Source organism: Cervus canadensis, chromosome 23 (assembly GCF_019320065.1).
Source record: "Cervus canadensis isolate Bull #8, Minnesota chromosome 23, ASM1932006v1, whole genome shotgun sequence".
Lineage (NCBI taxonomy): Eukaryota > Metazoa > Chordata > Mammalia > Artiodactyla > Cervidae > Cervus > Cervus canadensis.
Genome location: NC_057408.1, coordinates 57,118,540 through 57,145,886, shown reverse-complemented (window position 1 = coordinate 57,145,886; position 27,347 = coordinate 57,118,540). Strand labels below are relative to the sequence as shown.

Sequence of the window (27,347 nt, the reverse complement as noted above, 5' to 3'; positions counted from 1 at the left end):
GATACCTGGTGGATGTCAAGTTGAAAGTACGTGTGGGATCCGTCATGCCTGGTTATTTATAATTTCTGTCCATCCTCAGGTCTAAATGAATACAGGATACCTCAAATTCTATTTAGAAACAGTGTTCAGAAACCATGCTAAAGCGGACTTCCCTGATGGTTCAGTGGTTAAGAATCTGCCTTCCAATGCAGGGGATGCAGGTTCAAGCCCTTGTCGGGGAGTTAAATCTCACACGCTGCGGGGCAACTAAGCCCATGCTCCACAACTACAGAAAGCCCACGTGTTGCAATGAAGACCCAGAAAAAAACCAAAGTATTAACAGTAATTGGGAGTCCCCAAGCTTGTGTGTCTCCCAGCATGAAACACGGCCTCCGTGGGCATAAAACCACAGCAAGGAACCAAACGTAAGGTGGGGTCACCTGGCCCCTCCTGGGGCCTCGTGTGTCCCAGGCAAGGTTCTCAGGGTCTCCTGGCCGAGGGCTCATTTTGAGTCTCAACTGTCCTGCTGTGCAGATGATGCAGCTCCTGTTCTACAGATGACAAAATGGGAAGGATCACGGATCCTTTGCACTTGTCCGAGCCCCATGACAAGGAGGTGTCTGCCTGCATCTGGAAGCAGCTCAGCGGGCTGGGCCAGCTTCCTGTTTCCCCATATGTTGCAGCTCCTCGTGGCTGGAGAGCACTGAGAACAAACCCACGTTTACAATAAATACCACACTCACCTTCCCCTGACCCCCTACCTTGGACAGCCTGCTTTATTCTTAGAATCATTTCTAGCAGCCTTTGGAGGTTTACTTTATATGCCCTAAAATTCACCCATGTAGTTATCCAGTCACACACCCACCAACACAGTCAAGTCTCAGAGCCTCTCTACCACCTCCACGCCATCTCCCCCATCCCTGCCCCAGTCTCAGACAACTGACAATCTACTTCAGTCTCTATCAGTTCAGTTCAGTTCAGTCACTCAGTCGTGTTCGACTCTTAGCAACCCCATGAATCGCAGCACACCAGGCCTCCCTGTCCATCACCAACTCCCCGAGTTTATTCAAACTCATGTCCATCAAGTTGGTGACGCCATCCAGCCATCTCATCCTCTGTCGTCCCGTTCTCCTCCTGCCCCCAATCCCTCCCAGCATCAGGGTCTTTTCCAATGAGTCAGCTCTTTGCATGAGGTGGCCAAAGTATTGGAGTTTCAGCTTCAGCATCAGTCCTTCCAATAAACATCCAGGACTGATCTCCTTTAGGATGGACTGGTTGGATCTCCTTGCAGTCTAAGGGACTCTCAAGAGTCTTCTCCAACGCCACAGTTCAAAAGCATCAATTCTTCGGCGCTCAGCTTTCTTCACAGTCCAACTCTCACATCCATACATGACCACTGGAAAAACCATAGCCTTGACTAGACGGACCTTTGTTGGCAAAGTGATGTTTCTACTTTTTAATATGCTATCTAGGTTGGTCATTACTTTCCTTCCAATGAGTAAGCGTCTTTTAATTTCATGGCTGCAATCACCACCTGCAGTGATTTTGGAGCCCCCCAAAATAAAGTCTGACACTATTTCCACTGTTTCCCCATCTATTTCCCATGAAGTGATGGGACCAGATGCCATGATCTTAGCTTTCTGAATGTTGAGCTTTAAGCCAATTTTTTCACTCTCCTCTTTCACTTTCATCAAGAGGCTTTTAGTTCCTCTTCATTTTCTGCCATAAGGGTGGTGTCATCTGCATATCTGAGGGTTACTGATATTTCTCCTGGCAATCTTGATTCCAGCTTGTGCTTCTTCCAGCCCAGCGTTTCTCATGATGTATTCTGCATATAAGTTAAACAAGCAGGGTGACAATATACAGCCTTGACATAACTCCTTTTCCTATTTGGAACAGTCTGTTGTTCCGTGTCCAGTTCTAACTGTTGCTTCCTCACCTGCATATAGGTTTCTCAAGAGGCAGGTCAGGTGGTCTGGTATTTCCATCTCTTTCAGAATTTTCCACAGTTTATTGTGATCCACACAGTCAAAGGCTTTGGCATAGTCAATAAAGCAGAAATAGATGTCTCTATAGTTTTGCCTTTTCTAGAAACTTCATGTGAGTGAAATCACATAGTCTTTTGGGTCTTGCTTCTTTTGCTTAGCCTGAGTTTTCTGGGATTCACCTGTTTTGTTATTAGTAGCTAAAATACTGCTCAGTTTTATTACATTGTATGAATAAGATCACATTTTGTTTATTTACTCACCAGTGGATGGACACTGGGTTATTTCTGGGTTTTGACAGTTACGAGTAACACTGCAGGAATATCTGAGTACCAGGCTTTGTATGGACTTCTATTATCATCTCTTCTGGGTTAATACCCTGGAGTGGAATTGCTGGGGTACACGGCAGGTGCACGATTAACGTTAAAAAAACTGCTAAATTGTTTTCCAAAGTGGCCATTCCATTTACACTGTCAAGAGCAATGTTTTAGGGGTTTGAGTTCCTCCAAATCTCAAGTTACCCAAAACCTTGGTTTTTGTCAGTTTAAAAAATTTTAATTATTCTAATGGGTGCATGCTGGCATCTGGCTGTGGCTTTAGTTTGCATCTCCCTAATGGCCAATGATGGTGGTCATCTTTTCACGTGATGGTTGGCCACTTGCATGTCTTATTTTTGAAGTTAACTGTTCAAATATTTTTCCCATTAAAAATTGAGTTGTACGTCTTCTTATTACTGTTTTATTTTCTTTATGAGAGTAAAATACTCTTGGTCTTCTAAGTTCCCACATACATCTGAGAATGGGCCTGTCAGTTTCTAGAGAAAAGCTGCTGGTATCTTGGCTGGAATTGCACGGTGTTTCTAGGCTACTTTGGGGAGAATGCCATCTTAATAGTAATGAACTTTCTATCCATGGACATGGTATATATGTTTATTTATGTCTTATTTTCTCTCAATAATGTTTCCTAGTTTTCAGTGTACCACATTTTCCACATTGTTTGTTAGATTTTTTGCCTAAGTAAACTTTTGGTGTTATTTTGAAGGTGTATTCTTTTTAAAAAATCATTTTTGGAATTTTTCATGGTTAGTACAAAGAAATAGTTAATTTCTATATTTGATCCTGTATCCTACAACCTTGTTAATTTCATATATGACTTCCAGAGGCTTTCACTTCCTTCCTGTGTAGCTGAGCACAGAATTACCCATGTAGCTTTAGCCTCTTTTTCCCTGAAGTATGACTCACAAGGTCTGGGGCAGAATCAGAACTCCCTGTGGTTCCAAAGTGCAGAGTGACTGAGCCAAAGGGGACTTTGCTAACCACAGTGGCCAGGCTGCACTTGGTTTAAAGGTTTTTTTTTTTTTGTTTTTTTTTTAAAAAGATACAGTAAGGGACTTCCCTGGTGGTCCAGTGGTTAAGAATCCTCCTTCCAAAGCAGGGGACATGGGTTCAACCCCTGGTTCGGGAACTCAGCTCTTACATACTGCAGAGCAACTAAGCCTGCAAATCACAACTAAGACCTGATGCAGCCAAACCAAAAAAATGTCCAGTAAGATTTGTATAAGGACTCTCTACCTTTTGTTTCAAAATTATAGTCTCACAAAACTGATTTGTATAAAGTTTTAGTAATAAGATCCATGACCCACAGTACAGTTAAATAAATCTACCCCATTGTGATGGGAACATATAATTTTCCTTAAAGTATTCTTTCCCATAAAATTAATTTCTTAGCTTTTGATTTTTCTCGTTCACAATACTCCCACTCTTATATCTGAGATTCTCTCTCTAAAATCCTAATTCTCGTGCACTTGAAGCATGCCAAAGAGACTCATGGGAGAAACTTATTTGTGTGGGAACAGAGATAAAATAATTATGTATTTTCATTAGGGGTAAGACACTCAAAGAATCACGACTTTGGTCTTTACTTCCAGACAGGCTCTGTCAAGTTGTCTCCCCAAAGTTCTCTGTGGTGTCAACTTGATTATACAATACCTGGAGGTATTATTCTTGGTCTCTTAGTCACTCTGAGTCCTGTCTGCTTTATGTGCTGAGAGGCATAGAGGAAGAAGAAGGCCCACTTTTGGGGAAGAGATCAAAGTAAATGTCTGTAAAAGGGTGTTTGCTGCATTCCCACAGAATTAGATACATTATGTATTTGGGGAAACTTTAGTGTAGGACATAATAGAGGAGCCTAACAAGGAATCCTGAGACAACATTTGATCATGGATTCTAGTATCTGAGGGCCTGGGTTCCAGTCTGGTGGGGTGGGAGGGCTCCTTCATTCTGGCCACTGTGCCCTGTTCCCCGGGGACAGGGCAGTCCTTCTGGGCAGCGGCTAGAACACGCGGCCGACAGGTGGAGGAGGTGGGTGAGAATGTGCCAGTGAGGGGTGGGGCAGGAGGGGGCGGTGAGAGTGGTGGCAAGATAAAACCAGAAGTGGGGGTGGCACAGGGAGGACAGACTTGGCGAGAGGTTGAGGACAGGCCTGTGAAGTGCTGCCGGGGGAAGGCTCGGGAGTCCTTGGCTCTGGGCACCAGGACAGGACCTGAACTCAAGGGTGCAGATCTGGCAGCATTGTGACTAGGTGCCAAAAGGCCCTGACAGGAGCACACGGCGGGGAACAGGAGGCCGTGCAGGCTTGAGGACACCCGCTGGTACAAGGCATCACCAGCTGCTGGGGAGGGGGCACGGGTTCTGAACATGGGGCGGGGGGTGTCCGGGTCACCGGCATGAGGCTGGCTATGGTGGCAAGAATGGGCCCTGGGGACAGAAGCCCTGAGGGCACTGCTGTTGGGCTGAGCTGCACCCCAGCTCCCAGACCCTGCAAGGCCCCAGACTCCTGACTTACAGGAGGGGAGAGGTAGGGCTGGCTGAACAGAACTACAGGCACTTTCTAGAAACAAGGGCTGAACCTTCTTAGGAGAACATGTGCAGCCCCCTGAAAAGGTGCCTGGGAGCCAAGCCCCCAAGTCTCCACACACTGGCAAGGGTCCCCAGGGTCGTGGATATCAATACAGTTTATAACGCATGTATACAAAGGACCATAGCAGACGAAGATGAACAACGAGTGCATGCTCAGTCACTCAGTCGTGTCCAACTCTTCATGACGCCATGGGCTGCAGCCCGCCAGGCTCTTCTGTCCTGCAGGCTGCTGGGGGTGGGGAGGAGGATGGGGAGCAGGCTGGGGGCGCAGGCCCAGGATCCCCAGTTGCTAAGAGGGCTCTTTGTAATTAACCAGGCGACATGTGTACCAGGCACCCACAACAGGCTGAGGGTGTCCTCAGTAGGACCATGCAGCCTCCGTGAGAGAAAACAACAGCTACGAGGAAACATGACACCCTTGGTGCATTTCTGGAGGGATTAGGGGACTCCTGTTTCCACAAAATAACAGATCTCAAAGGCGCTGCTGATCTCTGCAATTTTGCAGCAGCTGAGAATCTGGGATCTGACACAAAAGGGAAAGAAAACTGTCCAGAGAACCACAGACCTTGACATTCTGCACTCGTGAATTTGCAAGAAATCATCTTTAAGATTTCTTCCATCTTTAAGATTTCTTCTGAGTTTTGTATTTTCCCTCTTTCTATTTTTAACGGAGCCATTTTATTGACCTTTAATGCACATACCATACAGTTGACCTATTTAAAGTGTACAAATCTGGTTTTTAGTTTATTCGTGGAGTTGTGCACCCATCACCATAATCACCTTTAGAACACATCCATCACTGGTAAAGAATCCGTCTGCCAATGCAGAAGACTTAAGAGACATGGGTTTGATCCCTGGGTTGGGAAGATCCCCTGGAGAAATAAATGGCAACCCACTCCAGTATTCTTGCCTGGAGAATTCCATGGAGAGAAGAGCCTGGCAGGCTACAGTCCATGGGGTTGCAAAGAGTCGGACACAACTGAGCACACACACACATCACCTCAAAGAAACCCTGTACCCAGGAGCAATGACTTACTCCTCATTCTCACCTCCCTCTGCCCCTGAACCCACCTTCTGTCTCCACCAACCTGCCTGTTCTGGACATTCCACACAAATGGACTTCATACGCTATGTGGCCTTTTGTTAGGCTTGTTTCATTAACAAGTTTTCAAGGCTGTAACATGGGTCAGTGCTTCATTCTGCTTTTGACCAGATAAGATCCCACCGTGTGGAGAGACCACATGTGTTCATCCACTCATCCTCTGATGGACATTGGGTTGCTGCACTGTTTGGCTGTTGTGAACAGTGCTGTTATTAATGTTCCTGTACAAGTATTTGTGGAAATATGTGTTTTTAACTCCCCTGGGTGTATACCTAGGCGAAGGCCTCCTTTCCCAAGAGAAATGTGTAGAACCATTTTACAAGAGTTATTGAGTTGGAACTTTTGATTCATCATGCTTAATTAATCTCAGTACTTAGTAGCTTTATTAAACATTTATTCATTGGAAGCATTGATGCTGAAGCTCCAATACTTTGGCCACCTGATGTGAAGAGCTGACTCGCTGGAGAAGACCCTGATGCTGGGAAAGACTGAAGGCAGGAGGAGAAGGGGGTGGCAGAGGATGAGATGGTTGGATGGCATCACCAACTCAAAGAACATGAATGTGAGCAAACTCCAGGAGATAGTGAAGGACAAGAAAGCCTGACATGCTGCAATCCATAGGGTCACAGAGAGCTGGACATGCCTTAGCAACTGAGAGACAACAACAACCTTAATGGAGTTGAGCAGTGAGGCCTGTGTGACAAAGTTTTCACTCTCATCCAGCTCTTGAACGTGATTCTGATTTAAACTTGAACACAGACGGTGGTTGTCCAGTCACTTAGTCATGTTCGACTCCTTGCGACCCCACAGACTGCAGCTTCCCTGTCCTTCCCTGTTCTTCACCATCTCCTGGAGTTTGTTCAAACTCATGTCCATTGAATCAGTGATACCATCCAAACATGTTGTCCTCTGTTGTCCCCTTCTCCTCCTGCCCTCAATCTTTTTCAGCATCAGGGTCTTTTCCAATGAGCCGGCTCTTCGCATCAGGTGGACAAAGTATGGGGGCTTCAGCTTCAGCATCAGTCCTTCCAATAAATATTTAGGACTGATTTCCTTTAGGATTGACTGGTTTGATCTCTTTGCAGTCCAAGGGTTCTCAAGAGTCTTCTCCAATACTACAGTTCGAAAGCATCAATTCTTCAGCACTCAGCTTTCTTTATGGTCCAACTCTCACATCTGTACACGACTACCAGAAAAACCATAGCTTTGACTCCATGGAACTTTGTTGGCAAAATGGTGTCTCTGATTTTTAACATGCTGTCTAGGTTTGTCATAGCTTTTCTTCCAAAGAGCAAGCATCTTTTAACTTTGTGGCTGCAGTCACTGTCCGCAGTGATTTGGGGCCCAAGAAAATAAAACCTGTCACTGTTTCCATTGTTTCCCTGTTTTTTTCCTCTTTTATTGGCCACACCTTGCAGCATATGGGATTTTAGTTCCCCCACCAGGGATCGTACCTGCATCCCCTGCAGTGGAAGCATGGAGTCTTACCCACTGAACCACCAGGGAAGTCCCATAAACATTTTAAATTTTGGTCAAGTCCAATGTGTTTATTTTTTCTTTTGTTGCTTGAGTTTCTGGTGTCACATTCAAGAAATCACTGTCAAATCCAAAGTCATGAAGACGTATGCCTATATTTTCTTCTGAGCATTTGACGGTGTTAACTCTTAGATTTAGGCTATTGGTCCATTTTGCGTTAACTTCTGTGTGTGATGTGAGGTTATGCATATTGTAGGGTTAGTTCAACCTAGGTTATTTCTCAAATTCACATGAATTTTTGTTGGAAAATGACATATTTCAATACTATAACAAGTCCTTACTAAGTCACATTAAAAATTTTTGTCCTGCTCTCTCTCCCATGGAGAAGGAAGTGGCAACCCACTCCAGTATTCTTGTGTGGAAAATCCCATGGATGGAGGAGCTTGGCAGGCTACAGTCCATGGGATCGCAAAGAGTCAAACATGACTGAACGACTTTCACATTCATTCTCCCACAAATGAATTCTCAAGAATCTTGCATGGAATGTTCACTGTGATAATGGTCTGTCAAAGACACTGTAAAACAAGGATGACCTTCTCCCTCAAAATTTGTCATCATAGCCAAAGTATTTCCTGAGGGCCAACAATCAACCAAGCATTCACCAAATATTTTACTGAGTTCCATTTCTGTGCCAGGTTCTGTGTTGGGGGCTGGGAGACTGCGGTGAGTGTGGAGGTGGCCCTGTGGAGTGTGGAGCTTCAAGGAGCTTGAAACTATGTGGATTATATCCCCAGGACCCAGCAAAGAGCTGAGGAAAGCGACCACCAGAATGAGCCACGACTGCTGGTCCCAAGAAGCTAACACAAAATGACTCATACACCGAATAACTAGGTGACAATGAAGGGAGTAAGTACTGGGTATAATACAGCGGCCGAAGCTAGAGACACAGGGAAGTGAAAGCTGCGGGAGTTCAGGAAAGGGAGAGATTATCCATTTCAGAGCAGACTGGAGAGGTCTCCAAAGGAGGTGGAATTAAACTCAAAGAACTTGTAGGACCTGAGCGATGAAGGTGGTAACAGTTAGGAGCCTAGAACAGGGTGGCTTCACTGACTGGGTGGGAGACACAAAACCAGGGAGCCACCAAGACTTGGTGACACTTGCAAGCTAACCTGGCTGCTAACGATGACGTCTTATCTAAGTGGGTCATATGCTCTATACATGCGTCCATGTATCTCCATCACCCCCCATAAGAAAATCTAGTTGCTGATTTCCTGGCATGGGGGAGGAGGATACTACATGAGGGAGGGGATAGTACACGGGGGAGGGAATACTACTTGGGGGAGGGGATACAATACGGGGGTAGCATCTTATTTAGATTGTGTGGTGTTGGTTATAGGCTTCTGATTTCTTTTTTTTTTTTTTTTGAAAGCTGTTAAAATGTTTTACCAAGAAAAACACCCAGGAGAGAAATCAGCTCATTTGTTTCAAACAAACAAGCGTGATCTCTTGATAATCAGCCTTCTGCTGGGAAGGCACTTTGGGTCCCTCATGGCTCCTCTGGGACCCCCTACCGCCTGGGTGTCTACGGCTCTGCTATGGCTACAGAAAAACACCTTGCTGGCCCCGTTCGGGTGGCTGGCAATGAAGCCACCACAGACAGGATGCGAAAATAACTGTGGCCAGCAGACCTCTCAGAGCCTCACTCTCCTGGAAACCCTTGTTAGGGTCCCAGGAATGGCTACTGCGTCCAGCCAGCCTCTGACCCTGAGCTGCCCTTCCCAGCACTAAAGGGACACAGCACCCTTCCCCTAAGGGCACCTTGCTCTGTGCATCCTGAGTAGTCCTTCCCTTCCTTTGACGAAGCACTGAAACAGTTTTGATAGAAAAACCAACAGGCTGCAAACCACAGAGTTGGACATGATAATAAATGCCCAGGGGTCTCACAGATCAAGGCCAAACAGGCTCACCCACCCTCACATGCCCCCCACCCCAAGTGGAGTTGAGGATTCACCCCCACAAGCACCCCCTGCCCCATGCAGAGCGAGGATTCACCCAGAGACAGGAATCCTGAAGAATCTGCACCAGGACGTAGAGAATCCAACTGGTAAACATCCCCCTCCAGGGACTCAGTAATGTCACATCGGGAATCAGAGTCATGACAACTGTCCTGGAGGCCTCTCCTGTCCCAGGCAGGGGGGTGAGGGCCCAGGGTGAGCCCCCCCCGATCTCACACTACACTCAGTGATTCTAGTCATGCCATTAGAAACCATTCCCCACTTTAATTTTTTGACCTTGAATACATGTGGCATCTCACTATATTTTAGAAAAGAACACCTTTCCTGGGCCCTTTTCCATCTCTAGCAAACTGAAACCTTGAATTTGTTTTCCTAGAATTTTCTTCTCATGTTCACATCAGTGACCTGAGTCCTTCTATCTTTCTTACTTATTTTCTATTCAAGTTGAAGGTGAAAAATAAAAGTGTTAGTCACTCAGTTGTGTCTTGACTCTTTGCAACCCCACAGATTGTAGCCTGCCAGGCTCCTGTGTCCGTGGGATTTCCCAAGAAAGAATACTGGAATGGGTAGCCATTCCCTGCATCAGGGGATCTTCCTGACTCAGGAATCAAGCCTGGGTCTCCCGCACTGCAGGCAGATTCTTTACCACTGAGCCACCAGGGAAGCCCTGATATGCAATCCACTTGTGTCCCTGTAGGTCTGGCAGGGGTGGGAACAGAAGGACAGGCCAAGGAGGCTCAGGCGACCCTGCCCGGGGCTGGACCACCCACTCGAGGGGGCACAGGTGTCCTAATGGAAGAAGTGTCAAGCCCTCATTATGACCAATCCTTCATATTTATCACACATTTTGTCTTCAAGCAAAAATGCTGTTGCTGACTTTGAATGAATCAAGATCTACCCTGAACTGTAAATATAAAAATACCTACAGGGAAGTGTAGTTATCACTGTGATGGTGAAGTATAGCTACATTTATGCCCAGCAGCCCCCATACCCTGAGATTAGGAGGCACTGCAAGTCCACTGCCACAGCTGGGCCCACCCAGGGCTGAGAACCACACAGGAACCCATCTCTACCTGAGGGCGCAGTGGAAACCTCCGGGAGCTTTTCAAACACACAGATTCCTCGGACCTTCCCCTGAGAGTTCCTACTCAAAGTCTCTGAGAGCAGGCAGAGGGATCTTGCTTTAAAAGCTCCCTAGATGATCCTGAGGTGCCGATCTGGGAATAATGCCTAGACCTCGGGGCCGCCAAGTTCTCAGGCTGCTTCAGAGCTCAAAGGCTTGATTATGGGGTCAGCTCAGGGTTTGCTCAGAGTTTTTTACTGGGGCAGCAGGAGATAAAAAGGGAAGTATGTGGAAGACAGTGGGACCAAGGCCCCCAAGCACCCTCTCTGTCTTTCCTGTTGAAGAGCTGGCCCTGCGCATGAGCCCACTGAGCTTGCCAAGTACACAACAAGAACGTCACCACATAAAAACTGACTGAGGCAGGTCATCGCCAACACAGGAAACCACCCATTCAGGTTGAGCATTTGTTAGTTAATGAAGCTGCCCAATGACGCCGAGGTCTTCTATATATATAAGCACGTTCATACTTGGGCTTTCCTGGTGATTCAGATGATGGCAAAGAATCTGTCTGCAATGCAGGAGACCCAATTCAATCCCTGGGTCGGGAGGATCCCCTGGAGAAGGGAATATCTACCCACTTCAGTATTCTTGCCTGGAGAATTCCATGGAGAGACGAGGCTGGTGGGCTACAGTCTATGGGGTTGCAAAGAGTTGGACATGACTGAAGAGGCTTAGCATGCACACAGAGACAATTTTAGACTAGGATTTGGTGAAATCCTAGGATCTCTTGATCTGCAGCTTTTCATGCGTGCTGGTCTCATCTTTCTACTTTTTAGACCATGAGCCCGAGAACAGGGATTATTTAAAAAATCTCAACTCCACTCTCTGAGCCCTTAACCTGATGCCCTGAGCACAGCTGGGGCTCCATGAACACAGCCTGAATTGTTTCATTAGCTTGGGATACCAAAAGGTGAGCTGAACTAATGAATTATAAAATGATACTCATAAAATACAAAAGATTTAAATGGAGATGTGTGAGGACTGTCAGTATCATACAATCCTGAGTCATGTGTAAAAGTACCATTACTTCTCATTCAGATGGGACCCCAATTGGATTCATTTCCATTGGCGGTTCTAGGGCTCAAGGGGTGGAGACATCAACTGAGTTTCCCTTCCTTCTCCTATATTCTCCCTCCTGCATTTCAGTTATTGGGGGTCTCTGAGTCGTGTATCCCCTGCTCTGTTTCAGGACCCTGGATTCTGAGCCGACCAGGCACATGAGGCAGCTGGGACTGGCCTCCTCCTCCTGGTTTCCGGGGCGGATGCTCCTGACACCCCATCCCGCTCTCCCCAGGTACAGAGCAGCATGGGAGGGTCACAGCCCCCTCTTCCCTCTCCTTTTCAGAACAGGGAACAGTCATTTTCTTTCACTTTAATCATTTTCTCCCTTGAGAAACGAATTCAAACGTCTTTCACTTGCCAGCAGAGTGGGCGGGAGGTGGGTGGAAATCTTTCAAGATTCAATAACAGCTCAACACGGGGCTCAGCCGGAGGAGCAGGCGCTGTAACCCCTTCAGGGCCGACACTGCCTGATATTTTGCTGGAGGGGGACTCACTCTGGGTCTTTGGTCAGAATCACCCCTTATTGGCCTTACATATGATGACGTGGATCTAATTTAAGAGAGACATGTGGCAAGAAAACCAAGATGAAACAGAAACAATGCAATTGACTCCTTTTACCTAAGATGATGAATTGTATGCTCGAGAGAGAAAAAGAAAACCCTTAGAAAGTCTGGGTGAGGAACTCCTTGGGACCAAGGTGCTCCATGAGTCCTCACTGGCTGGTGCTGGGCTGGGGCGGAAGCACCTGGACACCCAAGCTGGCACCTCTAAGCACAGCCCAGCACCCTGTTTCCTCGGATCGTCAGAGTGCTAACATATACCGCTGCCACCTGTTCTACCCATTGGGTGGCTCCAGGCACACAGATTCGCCCTGGAGCAGCCCAGCCCTCTATCTGCCCCAGGATGCCTCCTCCCCGCCCCCTCCACCCCCAGCACCTGGGCGGAGCTTCCCAGGGATGAAGCCGGGGGAGCCTGTAGAAGCCAGGTCTACCTACCCAAGCTCTCCTCTCAGACGGTAAAGAATCTGCCTGCAATGCAGGAGACCTGGGTTCAATCCCTGGGTTGGGAAGATGCCCTGGAGAAGAGAATGGCACCCCACTCCAGTATTCTGGCCTGGAGAATCCATAGACAGAGAAGCCTGGTGGCTACAGTTGATGGGATCACAAAGAGTCAGACATGACTGAGCTACTGAGCACGCACTCTCCTTCTAGACTTGATCTCCAAATCCCACTGGGGCAAAAAGAATGATCTGGAAGCCGTTGGTGAACTGAAGCTGGGAAAAGAAAGGTGCTCCTTTCAAACGGCTGATAAGGGACAATAACTAAGCATGGGACAGATAGAAAGTATGAATCACAGCAATTCCAGACTCTGGAGAGACTAACGAAGCTCCAGTATCTAGAACTTTCTCTCTGCAAACACCATGTGCTCATTGTCTTCTGGGCCCCAGTTTTAAATAGTAGCGACTGAGTAATGCTTCTTGCTCATCCCCCGTTTCCACACTCGAATTCTCCGCACACTGTGAGTCACTCACTTTCTCCCACGTCTCTGACTCCCTCCTGGACAGACATCCAGCCCCGCTCACTCTCACAATCCAACTGAACAGCACAGTGAGTTCCTTTAAGGCTCAGGAACTGGGAACTGGCTTTTTTCCCCAGTGAGCTGAAAAGGAATCCCCCCCAACCATGTATCCTATTCAGATTCATAACACAGCCTTTTCTAAACACACACAGACCAGAGCCAATTTTGTGGCTCACAAGTACAATGCTAATTTGTATGTTTTCAGTGAATTACTCAATGCCCGAAAAAAGCGCACGCATAAGTGACAATGAAAAGAACAAAGCCCCACAATCTGCCTCTGCTCAAGCGATCCAGACGGTGTGGCTCTTCCTTGGCAGTGGTGTCCAGAAGGACATGAGGACACACAACAGTGCGGGGCATGTGGCGGCTTCCATCACAACAGGTGTGGAAAGGCAGGTCTCACAGGTAAACCAGACTTGGCTGCTGGTAATCCACCTACAGACATGGACAAGGGCCACATGGCTTACTGTCCCTGAGACAGGCGACGGTGGACAACACGGGAGACAGGGATGCTGGGAGATGGTCAGGGCCATGCCAAGTGGTGAACATGTCCCCCACCGCCCAACTTGCAGACAGAGAAGTGTGGCTGAGGAAGCTCTATAAGAGAAGCTCTGGTCAGCACTGAGGGTGGACGGGGGGTGCCTACTCATCAAGGAGGATGCACACTGCCAGGCCCAGGCCAGGTCCCCTCCTCACGGGCTGTCCCTCCCTACCAGCCTGGGCTCTGACGGCCTCGTGGACATCAGGGTTGCAGCGTGGGCTCGTGGAGGCCCAAAGAACAGCCAGTGGCCTGCACCTGTCATAGTACCACATGCAGGCTGGCGGAGAAGAAACCTCTGTTTCCTCTGCCCCAGCCTCGACTGTCTGCTGCAGCAGCCATGGTGATGCGGTCCTGGGGCACCTGGCATGTGGCTTCCTCAGCTTGAGATGTCTGGACGTGTGCAGTGCACAACAGATTTTGAAGACTAAGAAAAAAGATGATAAAATATCTCAGAAATAGCTTCTGGAGATTGCACGTTGCAGGAATATGTGGGGTATATCATGTTAAGTAAAATATCTTGTTAAACTTCACTTGTTTCTTTTCATTTCGTAAAAACGTGGCTACTTGGGGGTAAAATTACACACGTGGTTTGCATCTGTGGCTCTCATTACACCTTCACTTCCTGTGTGTGGTCAGCGTGGCGTGGAGGACATGCTGACTGAGAAAGGCCTGGCCGTGGTCTCACGTGGTGACGCAGCCACTCTGAAATCAGCAGAGTATTTCGGCTTTGCAGGCACATAACAAACATTTGATTAAAAAATGCTTCTCTTCTGCACAGCTAATCGGGAGTACAGAGAACAGCAAACGTGGAGCCCAGCCTTCGGCATATATTGACTCACTCAACCAAATCTGCAGAGTTCCGGGAGGAGGGAGCACTGTTATGCTCACTCTAGAGATGGACACACTGAGGCACAGGGAGCGTGGCTGCCGGGAAGGGGTGGGCGGCCTCCGGCTCAGGAACGTTGAAAGTTTAAAATACTTTCAAAATCATCTGGCTTATTATATTAGTAATAAAAAAGGAATGGGACAGCATCAGCCTCTGGAATTAGAGTCCCATTAAGCACAAGAGTTGACTGCCAGGATGTGACATGGAGCTCCTGGAAGGACAGTTGTTCCAGCACGCAGGGATTTATCTCCCACCGTGTCTCCTGCACACTCGGAGCCTGTCTTCACGAGGAAGCACCTCAACCACGTTGTGCCAGCGAATCTCACAGCATCGTCCTCTATCACAAGAAGTGCAAGTCCCAGTAAAATCCTCAAGGTTCAGGATTTTCTTTATCAGGCATTTTGCTCACACGACCCCTTTGAGATCATCTCATAAACTTCCCTCTGAGAGGGAGCAGGGCACAAAGAATACAGGCTAATAAATTAGAAAATTTATTATTTTCTAAGTATAAACATGTTTGCTCCTTGGAAGAAAAGCTATGACCAACCTAGACAGTATATTAAAAAGCAGAGACATTACTTTGCCAACAAAGGTCCGTCCAGTCAAAGCTATGGTTTTCCCAGTAGTCATGTATAGATGTGGAAGTTAAGATTATAAAGAAAGCTGAGCACCGAAGAATTGATGTTTCTGAACTGTGGTGTTGGAGAAGACTCTGAGAGTCCCTTAGACTGCAAGATCAAATGAGTCAATCCCAAAGGAAATCAGTCCTGAATATTCATTGGAAGGACTGATGCTGAAGCTGAAACTCCAATACTTTGGCCACCTGATACGAAGAACTGACTCACTGGAAAAGACCCCAATGCTGGGAAAGACTGAAGGCAGGAGGAGAAGGGGATAACAGAGGATGAGATGATTGGATGGCATCACCAACTCGATGGACATGAGTTTGAGCAAGCTCTGGGAGGTGGTCATGGACACCTAGGATGCCAGGGAAGCCTGGTGTGCTGCAGTCCATGGGGTCACAAAGAGTTGGACATGACTGAGCGACTGAACTGAACTGAAATTAGAAAACTCCAATTTCTCCTTACTGTGGACCGCAGGTGGCCAGAACAGGGGGGTGACACAGGTCATCACTGGTCCTCACAGGGTCCTCTTTTGCTTTGCTTTGTTATGTGTTTGTCTATAACACAGTGAAAACATTGCACCCCTTCCGTCTCCCACATTGGAACATTCCACATGTCTCTCCCACTTCCTCTCTGTTGCCCCGAACACTTTGATGCTCATTCTCTCTTTTACAGAAATTATCACAAATGTATTGGGTTGGTCAAAAAGTTTGTTTGGGTTTTTCCATAACATCTTATGAAAATCCAAACAAACTTTTTGGCCAACCCAGTATGTGTGCTGAAACAGCACAGTCCTTACTTCTGCTTATTTCTGAACATCATAGAACGGTGTTGTTCTTTACATAAACTTCCATCATTTCAGTTGGTTCAGCATCAACACACGGAAACCCACCCATGTCGAGCTGCACGTGGAGTCCACTGATGCTGCACCCATCTCTCACGGGTCCCCACAGGGTCTGAGTCCATGTCCTACAGATGGGCATTTGGGCTGTTCCAGCCTTCGGTTCTAACAACTGGGCCACTATGTTTCCTGTTACACATTCCTAACGACAACACTAATTTTATTAATTAAAACAAACAATCTTGAAATCCATTGTAATCTCTGCCCGTCTGGCAATAGCCAGAAATCTCCTAGGTGTTCCTCAAAAATGGCAGTATGAAGAAAAAAGATCTGGTACTTTGATGAGTCTATTGTGTGCAGCTCAGAATCTCCTTCCCGTTATTATCAAATACATCTTTTCAGTCCTTGGTGGTATACAAGGACAAGGTTTATCTTCAAAGAACTCAGTAATTTGTTCATTATGTAAAATGATGTTTTTTTTAAGAATTATGCAATTAGCCAAGAACATGTCTACAACTGCTCTTTTCTTTTTTTTGAAGCAATATGATGTTTAATTTCCTACCGAATGCTGTATTTCTTCCACTCTGGATGTACTACAGTTTTAATAATAGATTCTTGGGTGTGAGGGGGTGTATGGGAGGAGAATGCTGTCACATTAAATGTGCCTATCTATTATAAGACACACGGCAGTTTCAGAAATTCCACACTTTAAAGGTGCAGAGTGATAAGGCTCCCTCAGCCCTGGGCTGGTCTCCCTGGCTTGGGTGGCACAAAGGACCCTTCAGGACTGCTCAGAGCTGCACTCAACAGTTAGGCATTTCTGAGTCCAGTTTCTTATGCACAGGTCAAGAGATGCTTTATCTGCAGTGGATGTGGATGTGATGTTGAAAAGATGCCTCTAAGAGGAAATGTTGATAATGAGAAAGAAAACATATTTTCCCTACATGTAAATCTTAATTTGAAGCAACCATAAAAAGCCCTGAGAAGTTTTAGTCATTCACTGGTTGATATTTAAAATGGAACTTGTAGGGGACTTTCCTGGTGGTCCAGTTGTCTGGGACTCTGAGCTCCAAATGCAGGGGGCCTGGGTTTGATCCCTGGTCAGGGAACTAGATCCCACATGCCACGACTAAGACCAGGAGCAGCCAAATAAATAAATAAAAATATTAAAAAAATAAAATGGGTCTTGTAGAATATTAATCCTGTGGTCCTGGGCTCTGAGTTGATTAAAAGGAAAGACACTTAGGAGTAACACCTGTCATCGGTTGCTTAGGCCTGGGGGTGACCCACGTCTTCTGGGCCAGCAGGGGGGTTGGCAAAAATATGTATGTCAAATTGAATTTCCAGCACATTTTTATTGTAACTAAAGTTCCTTTCTGGTTCTCGCATTGGTACTTGGTCAACAGTAATAACCATAATGATTCATGGCTCTTCCGGTCTTTAAATTCCCAAGCTTTCTCACTGGATACGACTCATTCTCAAGTAATGCCATGAGGCTGATACTACTGTCCCCATTTTACAGATGGGAAAATTCAAAGGCAAGTCGGCTAAGAGGCTGTGTCTGGCCAAGAACTGGCTCAAGTCCATTAGATCTTGGATTCATTCTGCTGCATCCCAATTCACCGGGGCTGGCTGGAATAATCCTAAAAACTGTTTGGAGAGAGGCCCTATCCTTTCTGCTTATAGCTGCACTATTTTATTTTCAAGGGCCAAAGAGGTTCCCACTGGCACTGAGGTTTTTTTGCAGACCTTAAAATATTTAAAGTCCTAGAGTTAGCACATCTTAAATTTGACAAAAAAACGTATCCTCTCTAAACTATCAGGGACATAATAAAAACTTTTTATACATTTTCTCTGAAAGATGGCCTTGTGTAATGGGATTCAAATACATCTCAATAGCCCACAAGGATAAATGTCTGGTGAGAAGCACACGGACGTGACAACACAAAAATGCCTCTACTTAAGGGATTGGATTCAACTCCCAACAGAGTAATGCCAGATATCAGAGTATGAAAAGAAGCTACAAAAATTTAAAATAGAAACTTACCACAGAGATATTTTTATACTACATCTAAGGAATGTAACACAGGCCATCTGAGACCCTGGGGAAGAGTATAAACCAAAAGCCGGGAAGAGGCCCTAACAGGGTGATGTCCATGTTCTAATGGCCTATTTAGTTCAACAACAACAACAACAGGCTACTAGAGGTGTCTTTGACCAGCTCAGGAAGCCGCATAACACTTCTTTAAGGGAGTGGAAAAATAGTCCCTCGTTGATATTTTTCATCCTGATTAATTAATTGACTGTGCAGGTAAATGTCTGCAATTATGATGCAATGGGACGAACAAAACTGCAAGAGTGTCCCATGAAAGTGGCCAACTTGCAGCAAGAATTTGGTGGATAAATTGTTCTTTAGGGCAGGTCTGCATCCTGGTCACTGGGATATTCCTGTTTCCAGGCCACCCTACCCTTCACCTAAGATGCCTCTGGGAAATTTTACTTGAATGTGTGAATGACCCAGTAATTCCCAAAGTTTCATTTTCAACCACTTGCATTTTCGCTCCTAAGAGAAAGGAGTGGCCGCCAGAGCAGACTGTCTCTGGCATGCTGGAGGCTGACCCCAGTGACTCCAGAGACCACCCTGCTCTTCTGGGAAACTTTCTCTTGCCAGGCTGTTCCAAGGGTCTGTACCCGGCCTGATTACACCTCTCTGCCCACAGTTGGAACCAGGCTGACCTGGCGATGGGGTTGGACCGGCGATTCCTGAGCCCAGGAAGGCCAAATGGCAGGCTTTGGATTCAGACCACTGGGCTCCAGTCCTGACCACCTGTCAACTCTGATCCTGGAGCAGTCAACCGCCTCCTCTGAGCTCCCATCCCCGACGAGGGCTGGGAGCTAACACAGATGTTGTGACCACTGGATTCAGGACGTGGCCTGAGGGCTTCGGGAGCTGAGGCCTTGTTTTCACTGGTATCAAGCCAGCGGACTGACACCACCAAAACAAGATGAAAACCGAGGAAGAGAAGATTTTTTCTGATAGGCTCTTAGGTATTTTAATATCCCACTTTTGTTTTTCTTTACATTTTTACTGTAAATTTATCCCAGATCAAAATATTTTCTTCAGAATATAGTATTTTTGACTCTCAGATGGTAAAGCAACTGCCTGCAAATGCAGACAACTCAGGTTCGATCCCTGGGTATGGAAGATCCTCTGGAGGAGGACTTGTGATGAACATCCACTTAGGAGACAGGTGATGACGACAGAGCCCTGACTGACCTGACTGCTCTCAGATTGCTCACTAAGTCTCACTTATCTACCAGCCCTTAGAAATGCTAGCAAAATGCACCTTTAAGGGAGCTAATATAATACCCACATTTTGGGAAGAAAACACCAAACAAACCAATACTCCACTTTAATTCATCGCTGATTGTCTACGGGCTTCCCAGGTGGCACTAGTGGTAAAGAACCTGTCTGCCAATGTAGGAGTCAGAAGAGGCACAGGTTCGATCTCTGGGTCAAGAAGATCCCCTAAAGGAGGGCATGGCAACCCACTCCAGTATTCTTGCCTGGAGAATCCCATGGACAGAGGAGCCTGGCGGACTACAGTCCATGGGGTTGCAAAGAGTCAGACACGACTGAGCAACTTAGCACACTGATTGTCTGGTATTGTGCTAAGTTTTGGTGGAGCAATCGCAGTATTGTTCCACTTTGTAAGTGATCAAATAGTGCATGTTCTGTCATGCCCACCACCTGGCATGTGTGTCTTCTACCACTTCCTGAGTAGACTGGCTGGGTGCACAGACAGGGCATCAACCAGTAAAGGGTTCGAGGCCATGTGGACGTGTGCTCATGAACAAAGCACTGTGAACAGGAAGTGGCCAGCAAGCTGTCCACTCCAGACTGCCCGGTGTCTCCATCTGGACTGTTTCAGGTGCCTCCAAGATAGTCCCCCCACTTCACCTCTCCCTCCCCAGAACCTGTTCCACCCACAGCCAGAGCGACAGTGATGCAACACTCAGGTCTCCCCTCTCAGAGGTTCCAATCCCTCCCAGGTGGGGACAGACCAGGCCTGAGAGGCTCCCGCCCTCGCCCTGACCTCCCCAGGCACCCTTTGCTGGGCAGGCCACTAGCCAGCCTCACTCCTCTTCCTGTTACAATGTTAGGGCCATTCATGGGGTCACAAAGAGTTGGCCACGAGTGAACAATAAGGGTTCAACCAAGATTCACTCAGGAGTCTAAGGTGAAGCATAAACCCAGGCGTGACATTCTTAGAGGAAATTCTCAGGACCCTCTGAGATACTCTAGACTTTTCATTATAAAGAGCAACCTGATGCAGAATCTCAAATTCTTAATAATGAACAAGAAACTCCAACTTTCTTCTAATTTTTCCTTCTTAAATAACTCTGAAATTAATTTTTAATGATAGGAAATATTTGGTTCAGAAATTATTCTAGATCTATAGGGAAACAAACTTAAGACCCTAAAGGAATTGGACTGTGACACAGAAAGATTTTCTCAAGGATTTAATCTGAAAGTACTAGATTTAGTAAATTTGTGTTATGTTTACTATTAAAATACTTGATTTAGCTCTGCTATTATAGTTTTTATTTTTTAATTTTTTATATTTTATTTTTTTTACTATTGTAGTTTTTAAAATGGACATATTCTTTAAACAAAAGTTAACTGTCTTCAAATGAACCAAGTGTTATTAGTATATGTCAGACATTTGCCTTAACATCACCCTTATGAGGCTCATCAAAACATAAATTCAAGAACTATTCAATCTAATAGTATAAGTGATGAATATTTCAGAGCACTATAGAATAAACTATAGAATAAACATTATTGAAAGTTGTGTGCACATTAAAATAAAACAGAATTTTCAGGAAGAAAGTTAATATTAGACATTGATTTCCTTTCTTATGTAAGTGCTGACTCAACTGTAAACATAATCTTATTTGATACAGAGACCCAGTATGACAACAGAATGTAGGCTTAAAAACTACCAAAAAAAAAGTTTTGCTTCTGAAAAAGCATTACAATTCCATCTGTATCAGCTGGTTCCCAATGCTCTTTTATTTTAATGACAGTTAATTATGACCATCATTTCACAATGGCTTCAACATACCTATATGAAAATATATGTCTTCAGTGCAAATGGTTTCTTGAGTTTTATGTTTTTTTTATTATTAAAAATTGTTCTATAGCTCAAAAACACATTTGCAAATTAGGTGCTTTGGGTTCCTTAGTAACCCACGCGGGTGTTACTGTTTTTGGATTTCAGATGGAATCTGGCACGGCCTTGTCACGTGTGTGTTCGTCATAAGCAGAAGAAAATATGACAGATCAATCCATCTTGATGTTAATTTCTCATCATATGCTGAGAATAACTTCTCCCTTCATCAGAACCACACAGAAGGTGTTTCATGATTACTTTTAGACGAGCATGCAGGACAAAATTTAGAACTCAAATGTGTATCTATAAATAAGTAAATCTGAAGGGGATTGAGAACACCTGATTTCAGCTAGGAGCCTGCAGTTCTGGGGGACTTTTCCAGTATGTAAGCCATCGTGGCGTGCTAGGAGGACCCAGGGTTCCAGTAGGCTGAAGCCCAGCTTTGTTCCCCATCGTTTCCTTGACTCCTCCCCTCCACGACATCCAGTTAAACACACAGTTAAGTAAACAACAGTGTGCCTGCCATACCAGACGCCACAGTCACTTTTTCTAGGTGGTTTGCCATCGCTGCCCTTGCCTTCTTAGAAATTCTAGGGGTTTCACTGGCTATGTTGGAATGCTTATCAGAAACAAATGTCATGTGAGAGGATGCAGTAAAAAGCTTTAAAAAGTAATTCTTATCCGCCATCTGGACACAGACCCTATGGGGCAATTGTGTTCTACTGAAGGGGGGGGGACGGGGACGCACACGGGCCCAGCTGTCTTACACAGAGCCTCCTGTGTCAGCTTCCCTCAGAAAAGAGAGTGCCGAAAATGAAAACCATCTCACGGACACCATGCCAGGCAGCGGGAACTTTGAAATACTTTTTTTTTTTGGCGGGGGGTACACACACATACACACACGAGCGCACGCACACACACTCTTCTGGCAGAACTAAAAAAAAAATGATTTTCTGAGAAACCGAAGAAATATTTTCTCCTTTGAAACATGCTACATCAAATGACCAAACAACAGTATTTTAAAGAAATGTATGTCCACCAAACAAGAGAAAACTCATATATTCACATCACCTTCTTGCATAAGCAACAGTGCTATCCAAGTGATTTAAAAAAGCAGCCCGAAATTCTGCAGACATGAAGGGAATTAAATTTTCCCAGGAGACAGTTGACATTCAGAAGTGATCCAGGTGTGACCTATAGCTGGCCTGCGCCCCTCACGTGAACTGAAGAAACCCCATCTTAAGAGTAAACTGGGTTCTGTTCTCTTACTCCCAAGGATATGATCACATACCATAAAGTACTACTTCCTGCTCATGCAATTTCTACTCTTCTGGTATCTGGGAAACGGCGTAATTGTTGATTCAGAAATACTCAGGGGAAAAGCACCACCAGCATTTCTTAGAGGTATGCTGTCTTCCTGATCATCACCTGCACCAACACGCTCATTAAAACATTTCTTACAATCTTATTGTCTTTACTATTTTTAACAGGTGTTAATATTTTGGTATAGAGGGAAGCACTTCTCCCTGGCAGAGGGCTAGAATTTTGAAGAAAGTCAATAAAGAAATAATATTAACACTGGTTCTCAGTAAGCCACCTGGTTAACAACTGTTCCATCCTGCACCATTTAAAATACTTTGGTAAGGATTTACTTACCTGGGAATATTCAAAGTCAGTGATGGGGGCAATGCTCTTGATATAGTCTGATCGAAACTGGTTTTCTGGGTTGGCCAGTGGAACGGGGGGAATTATGGTGCTCATCGCCGACACAATTGTCTACAGTGGAATGAAGGAAAAGAATGTACGGATAAATAAACCACTTAGGCGCCACGTGTGATAATCTAGTATGTGATTTCTGTCTACACTGTTTGAGGGATCAGAGGACACAACGTTTTCACTGAACAAATAATTAAGAAATTTCTGGGACTTCCCTGGTGGTCCAGGATTTGAGGCACGAATGATCCCAAATCAGGAGGCATGGGTTCAGTTCCTGGCAGGGGAAGTAAGGTCCCTCATGCTGCACAGCTTGGCCAAAAACAAAACAAAATCCTTACCACAATAGCATCCTTAACGTTTTTCCGGATGTCCAGAATTTTCTGTTTTTTCTCTCTGTATGAAAAGAGAATGGTCATTAATTAACTTTCTGCACAGCTGGTTGAATGCTGAATGAGACTTTAGATTCTCAGATACAGTGGGGCTGACATAGTACCACTAGATGTCAACATTAGCCCCAGGACAACAGTGAAAAGTTTTTTTTTTTTTTTTTTTTAAATCTGGGCAAGAAAAATACCTAGCTTTTTCAGGTTTGGACTCTTAATAAATTTGAAGGGACACACGACAGACTCTAGCTCTAGACAACCACACAGGTTAAACATAACAAGGTAAAATGGTCATGACTACTGCTACAAAAAATACCAGGCTACACTTGCAAACATATCTTATTTGAATCTATCCATATGTTGAATTGAAATAGATGCAGACACAGGGAGAAGTATATATATTGACACATTAAGTGCGATCAGAGCAATAGTAATAACACAGATCAATACCTCTAGTATCTAATAAATCATACTTTGTTAAGTAAATATTTTGATGTAGGCACCACCAGAGGAAGGATTTGCTTAAATACACCAAATTGAACAACTCGCGTCTATATTTTCTGTCCTTAAAGGCTGACTCAAAGATCAAATTAACTGTTTAGAGAGAACATTTTTGGGGAGGCCGGGAGAGAAAGGATAAAGTTTGCATGCGGTTGGGAAGCAAACCCGGAATGGTTCATTCCTTACTCTGGATTAAATCCGTTGACGTGCAGGATCCTCATTTGTTTGACGATAGTGCTTTTCCCAGACTCACCAGCCCCTGAAAATACACAGAGAGAACGCTGTGACCTGGGGCTGAAGACCGTGGCCATCTCTCCCGCCACCAGAGACGCACCAGCGTCCTGCCCGCGCGCGGGCGTCTTCAGGCGCGCGCTCGCGGTCGGCGGGGGCGCTGGCCCCGCAGCCCGGCCCTCTCCGAGCCGCGCGGGCCGTGCGCTCCGCTCTGGCCGGGCGCCGCCGCGCATCCCCCGGCCTTACCCAGCAGCAGCAGGCGGTGAGTCGCTTTGTAAGCCAGCCGCTCCTTTTGCAACTGCTTCTCGATCTTCTTGTTGGCCTCGCGCCGCTCCTTTTCGTCGACGCCCTGGTCTTCTGACGTCTTGCTGTTGCCCAAACACCCCATGCCTGCCCGCTCGCGTGGACCTCAGGCACGGTTAGGAATTTGCACAAAAGGCGGCAGACAGCTGTAGGTGTGTGTAGACCCTGCGGCGGCCTTTCTTCCTCACTGTTGAAAGAGACGTTCCGGTCTCTCGGTGTTTTCGACCAGAGCAGGCGTTTCTTCTCCCTCCCCGTGACCACCGCGAGCTCCCAACTCAGAGAACGCAAAGAAGACGCGCGGAGCCAAGTGCTTTTTAAAGACAATTGTTTAGAATGATCTGCTGGATAAACAGCAGTAAGCGGAGACAAGGCGGAGAGCGCCGGTCCTCCGGAGCCGGCCGGGTGGCGCTGGCCCTCCCCGCGCCCCGCGCGCCCCTCTACGCGCGCCCGGCTGCTCGCGCCCGATGAGCTGCCGGGGAGCGCATAAGGGGACCGGAGCATGAACGCTCTGCCGGGTCCCCGGGCCCCGCCGGTGGCGGCCGAGCAAGGCGCGGTGGGACGGAGCGCGCCGGGTCCCCACCCGTGACTGTGGTCACCTGTCGGCCACCCACGCCCCATCCCATGTCCGAGCCCCTGAAGCCTCCTCGCGGCGGGGAAAGGGAGCCGACTCAGGGCGGCGGGGCAGGGGGTCCTGGGATCTGGAGGGGTGGCGGCCGCCCTCGAAGGGAACCGCGGAGGCTCACCCGCGTGCAGTCCGAACGCGGCGCGCGCGGCTCCCTCGCAGCCCGAGCGGCTCTGGGTCTGGGCGTGCGCTCCCGCGATCCCGCACCGCCTCCGGCTCGCGGCGGGCGAGGCCTCGTGCTGGATCATGCATATTCTATCAAGGGGAGGGTCCGTGCCGGGCTCAGGCACCCCGCCTCCCCTCGTTCCCGTTCGAGACGGTTCCAGCGCTCCCACGCCGCCTCCCGCCCCCGGCTCTCCTCCGCGCGCTCTGAGCAGCTTGGCTACTTTTCTGGAAGACGCCCTGGCTCCGCCGCCTGAACCAGTGAGGGCGGCTGCCCGTTCCCACCTGTTGCGCGGGTGCCAGCCAGACACTGCCCCGTTGCTGCGGCGGTGCTCGGCGTCCTCGCTGCTGGACGCCGGGGGTCACCCCCTGTGCGTCTCCAGGCTCGGGACCCTGGCACCGCGCGCCGATTCCTCTCAGGGCTCTTCTCGGCTCTGCCGTCCGGTCCCCTCCAGCCCTGACGTTCCCTCGCGGTCCGCACGCCTGGCCTCCTGCGCCCAGCGCTCCGCGAGCCTCACCCAGCTTCCCGCTGTTTCTTCCCTTCTCAACAGCGCGTTCCCCAGCGGACGAACACAGTCAACTCCGTTCAGTTTGACGTTTTGACACCGACGCCCCATCCCACCCCAGCCTATACATCAGCCCCACCGTGTCTTGCTGCCCACAGGCTCCGAGTTAAAACTTAGGACTGACTCCCCCCGCCCCGCGCGGTTCGCCCCACCTCGGTTCACACTTCAGCTCCTGCAGTCAGGCTTTGACCCACCCTTCCCTGAAATACTCTCTCGGAGCCATCAGCGGACCCCGGGGGCCGGACTTCCCCGAGGAACTGTGGTCTTGACCTTCACTGACTCCCCTGGAAACTCCTTCGGCTTCCCCTCCCCCCACCGTGTCCTTGAATTTCCCTCCCCTTCCACCCGGAGCAGGCGCCTCAGCCTCAGCCCCAGCCCTGTACACAGCGCCCCAAGCACACCTCCACATCGGGGCCTCCCAGGATCTTCGGTTCTACCGACCGAGATCTGAGCTCATTCCCTTGCCCACCCACACCGCCAGCCGCTCCTCTCTCGTCTCTGTGAATAAGGTCCCTGATTTCCTGAGCCAGGACATGGTTTGATCCCCTCTTCCTTCTTGCAAACCCAGTCACTGTGTTCCTTTGGGTCCCTTTCCTAAACATCGCTCCTGTTCTTTCCACGGCATCTGCCATAGCCACGGTCACTGTCCAGCCTGGATGTCAGCAGTGGCCTTGCTCACTTATTCCTGCCCCCCGCACCGTTGCCACAGTCACAATGGAGATCTGACCACATCGCTGTCCCCCGCCCCCCCCCGTCTTCAGCCATGGTCCATCAAGACTGTTTCCGGGTGAACTGTGCAGCTTGAGCACTCATGTACATGCTTCCGGGAGCTGCCCCAGTCCTCCTTCGGCCCCTGTGCGTTAACACCGCAGGACATGGTGTGGGCACCTGTGTGCTGCTTTCTCTGGGAGACTTGTGTAATGGTTCGTTTACTGCTCTTTCAGAAGTCCACTGGACTTGAGCTCAGTGAGGGCCGAGGTGGAGCCCACCCTTCGCACCTGCTTCGCTGTGCCCAGTTCAGTGCCTGGCTGAGGAGGGAGAGGCCCCATGAGGCTTCATTGGATGGATGTATGAATGAATTCCCGAAGGCCAAAGATAAGTCCCTCCAAGTCTAGGTTCTCATGAAAGGAATTTCACCATCAGATTTTACATTCATAAGATACTTGTCCAGTTTAGCACCATATCCAAATAGGAATACTGTTTCAAAGACAAAAGCAGTGAAGCTTTCTTTCTGTCAGGGCAGAAGCAAAGACACAGGATGAGCTGGGTAGGAGTTTCAGCATGTGAAAGGACACTATTCAGCAGTGTTCTGAGGCCTCCCTTTTTGTGTTAACACAAATATTTACCCAGGGCAGCGTCCACACATCCTGGAACATGGTGGATGGGGCAGTGCGAGGTGAGAACAGATGCACAAATACAGCAGATTGTGGTGGGATGTTTTAAAAGATATGTCTATTTTTTCTAATGCCAAGGTGTCTATAATACTGTCAGCTGGAAGATAAGGGGACAAAACAAATCCCATGGAAGCTTGCTGTGCTTAGTCGCTCAATCGTGTTT

The 27,347-nt window shown here is 47.4% G+C and overlaps 1 protein-coding gene across 3 annotated transcripts in view; it reads right to left on the bottom strand.

The window, feature by feature from the left end:
* GNAL (G protein subunit alpha L) overlaps positions 1 to 27,347 on the bottom strand; it is a 66,956-nt gene that overhangs the window by 23,863 nt on the left and 15,746 nt on the right. The window contains exons 1-5 of one of the 3 annotated variants that reach the window (XM_043443921.1): positions 25,510 to 25,934; positions 24,384 to 24,627; positions 24,093 to 24,165; positions 23,361 to 23,415; positions 22,963 to 23,082 (exon numbers count right to left, since the gene is read on the bottom strand). In XM_043443921.1, the coding sequence (XP_043299856.1) occupies positions 22,963 to 23,082; positions 23,361 to 23,415; positions 24,093 to 24,165; positions 24,384 to 24,525 (390 nt within the window). In that variant the 5' untranslated portion in view covers positions 24,526 to 24,627; positions 25,510 to 25,934. Of the gene's footprint in view, positions 1 to 22,962; positions 23,083 to 23,360; positions 23,416 to 24,092; positions 24,166 to 24,383; positions 24,628 to 25,183; positions 25,322 to 25,509; positions 25,935 to 27,347 lie in introns of those variants that run through there. The other 2 variants (XM_043443920.1, XM_043443922.1) reach the window with 2 other exon arrangements.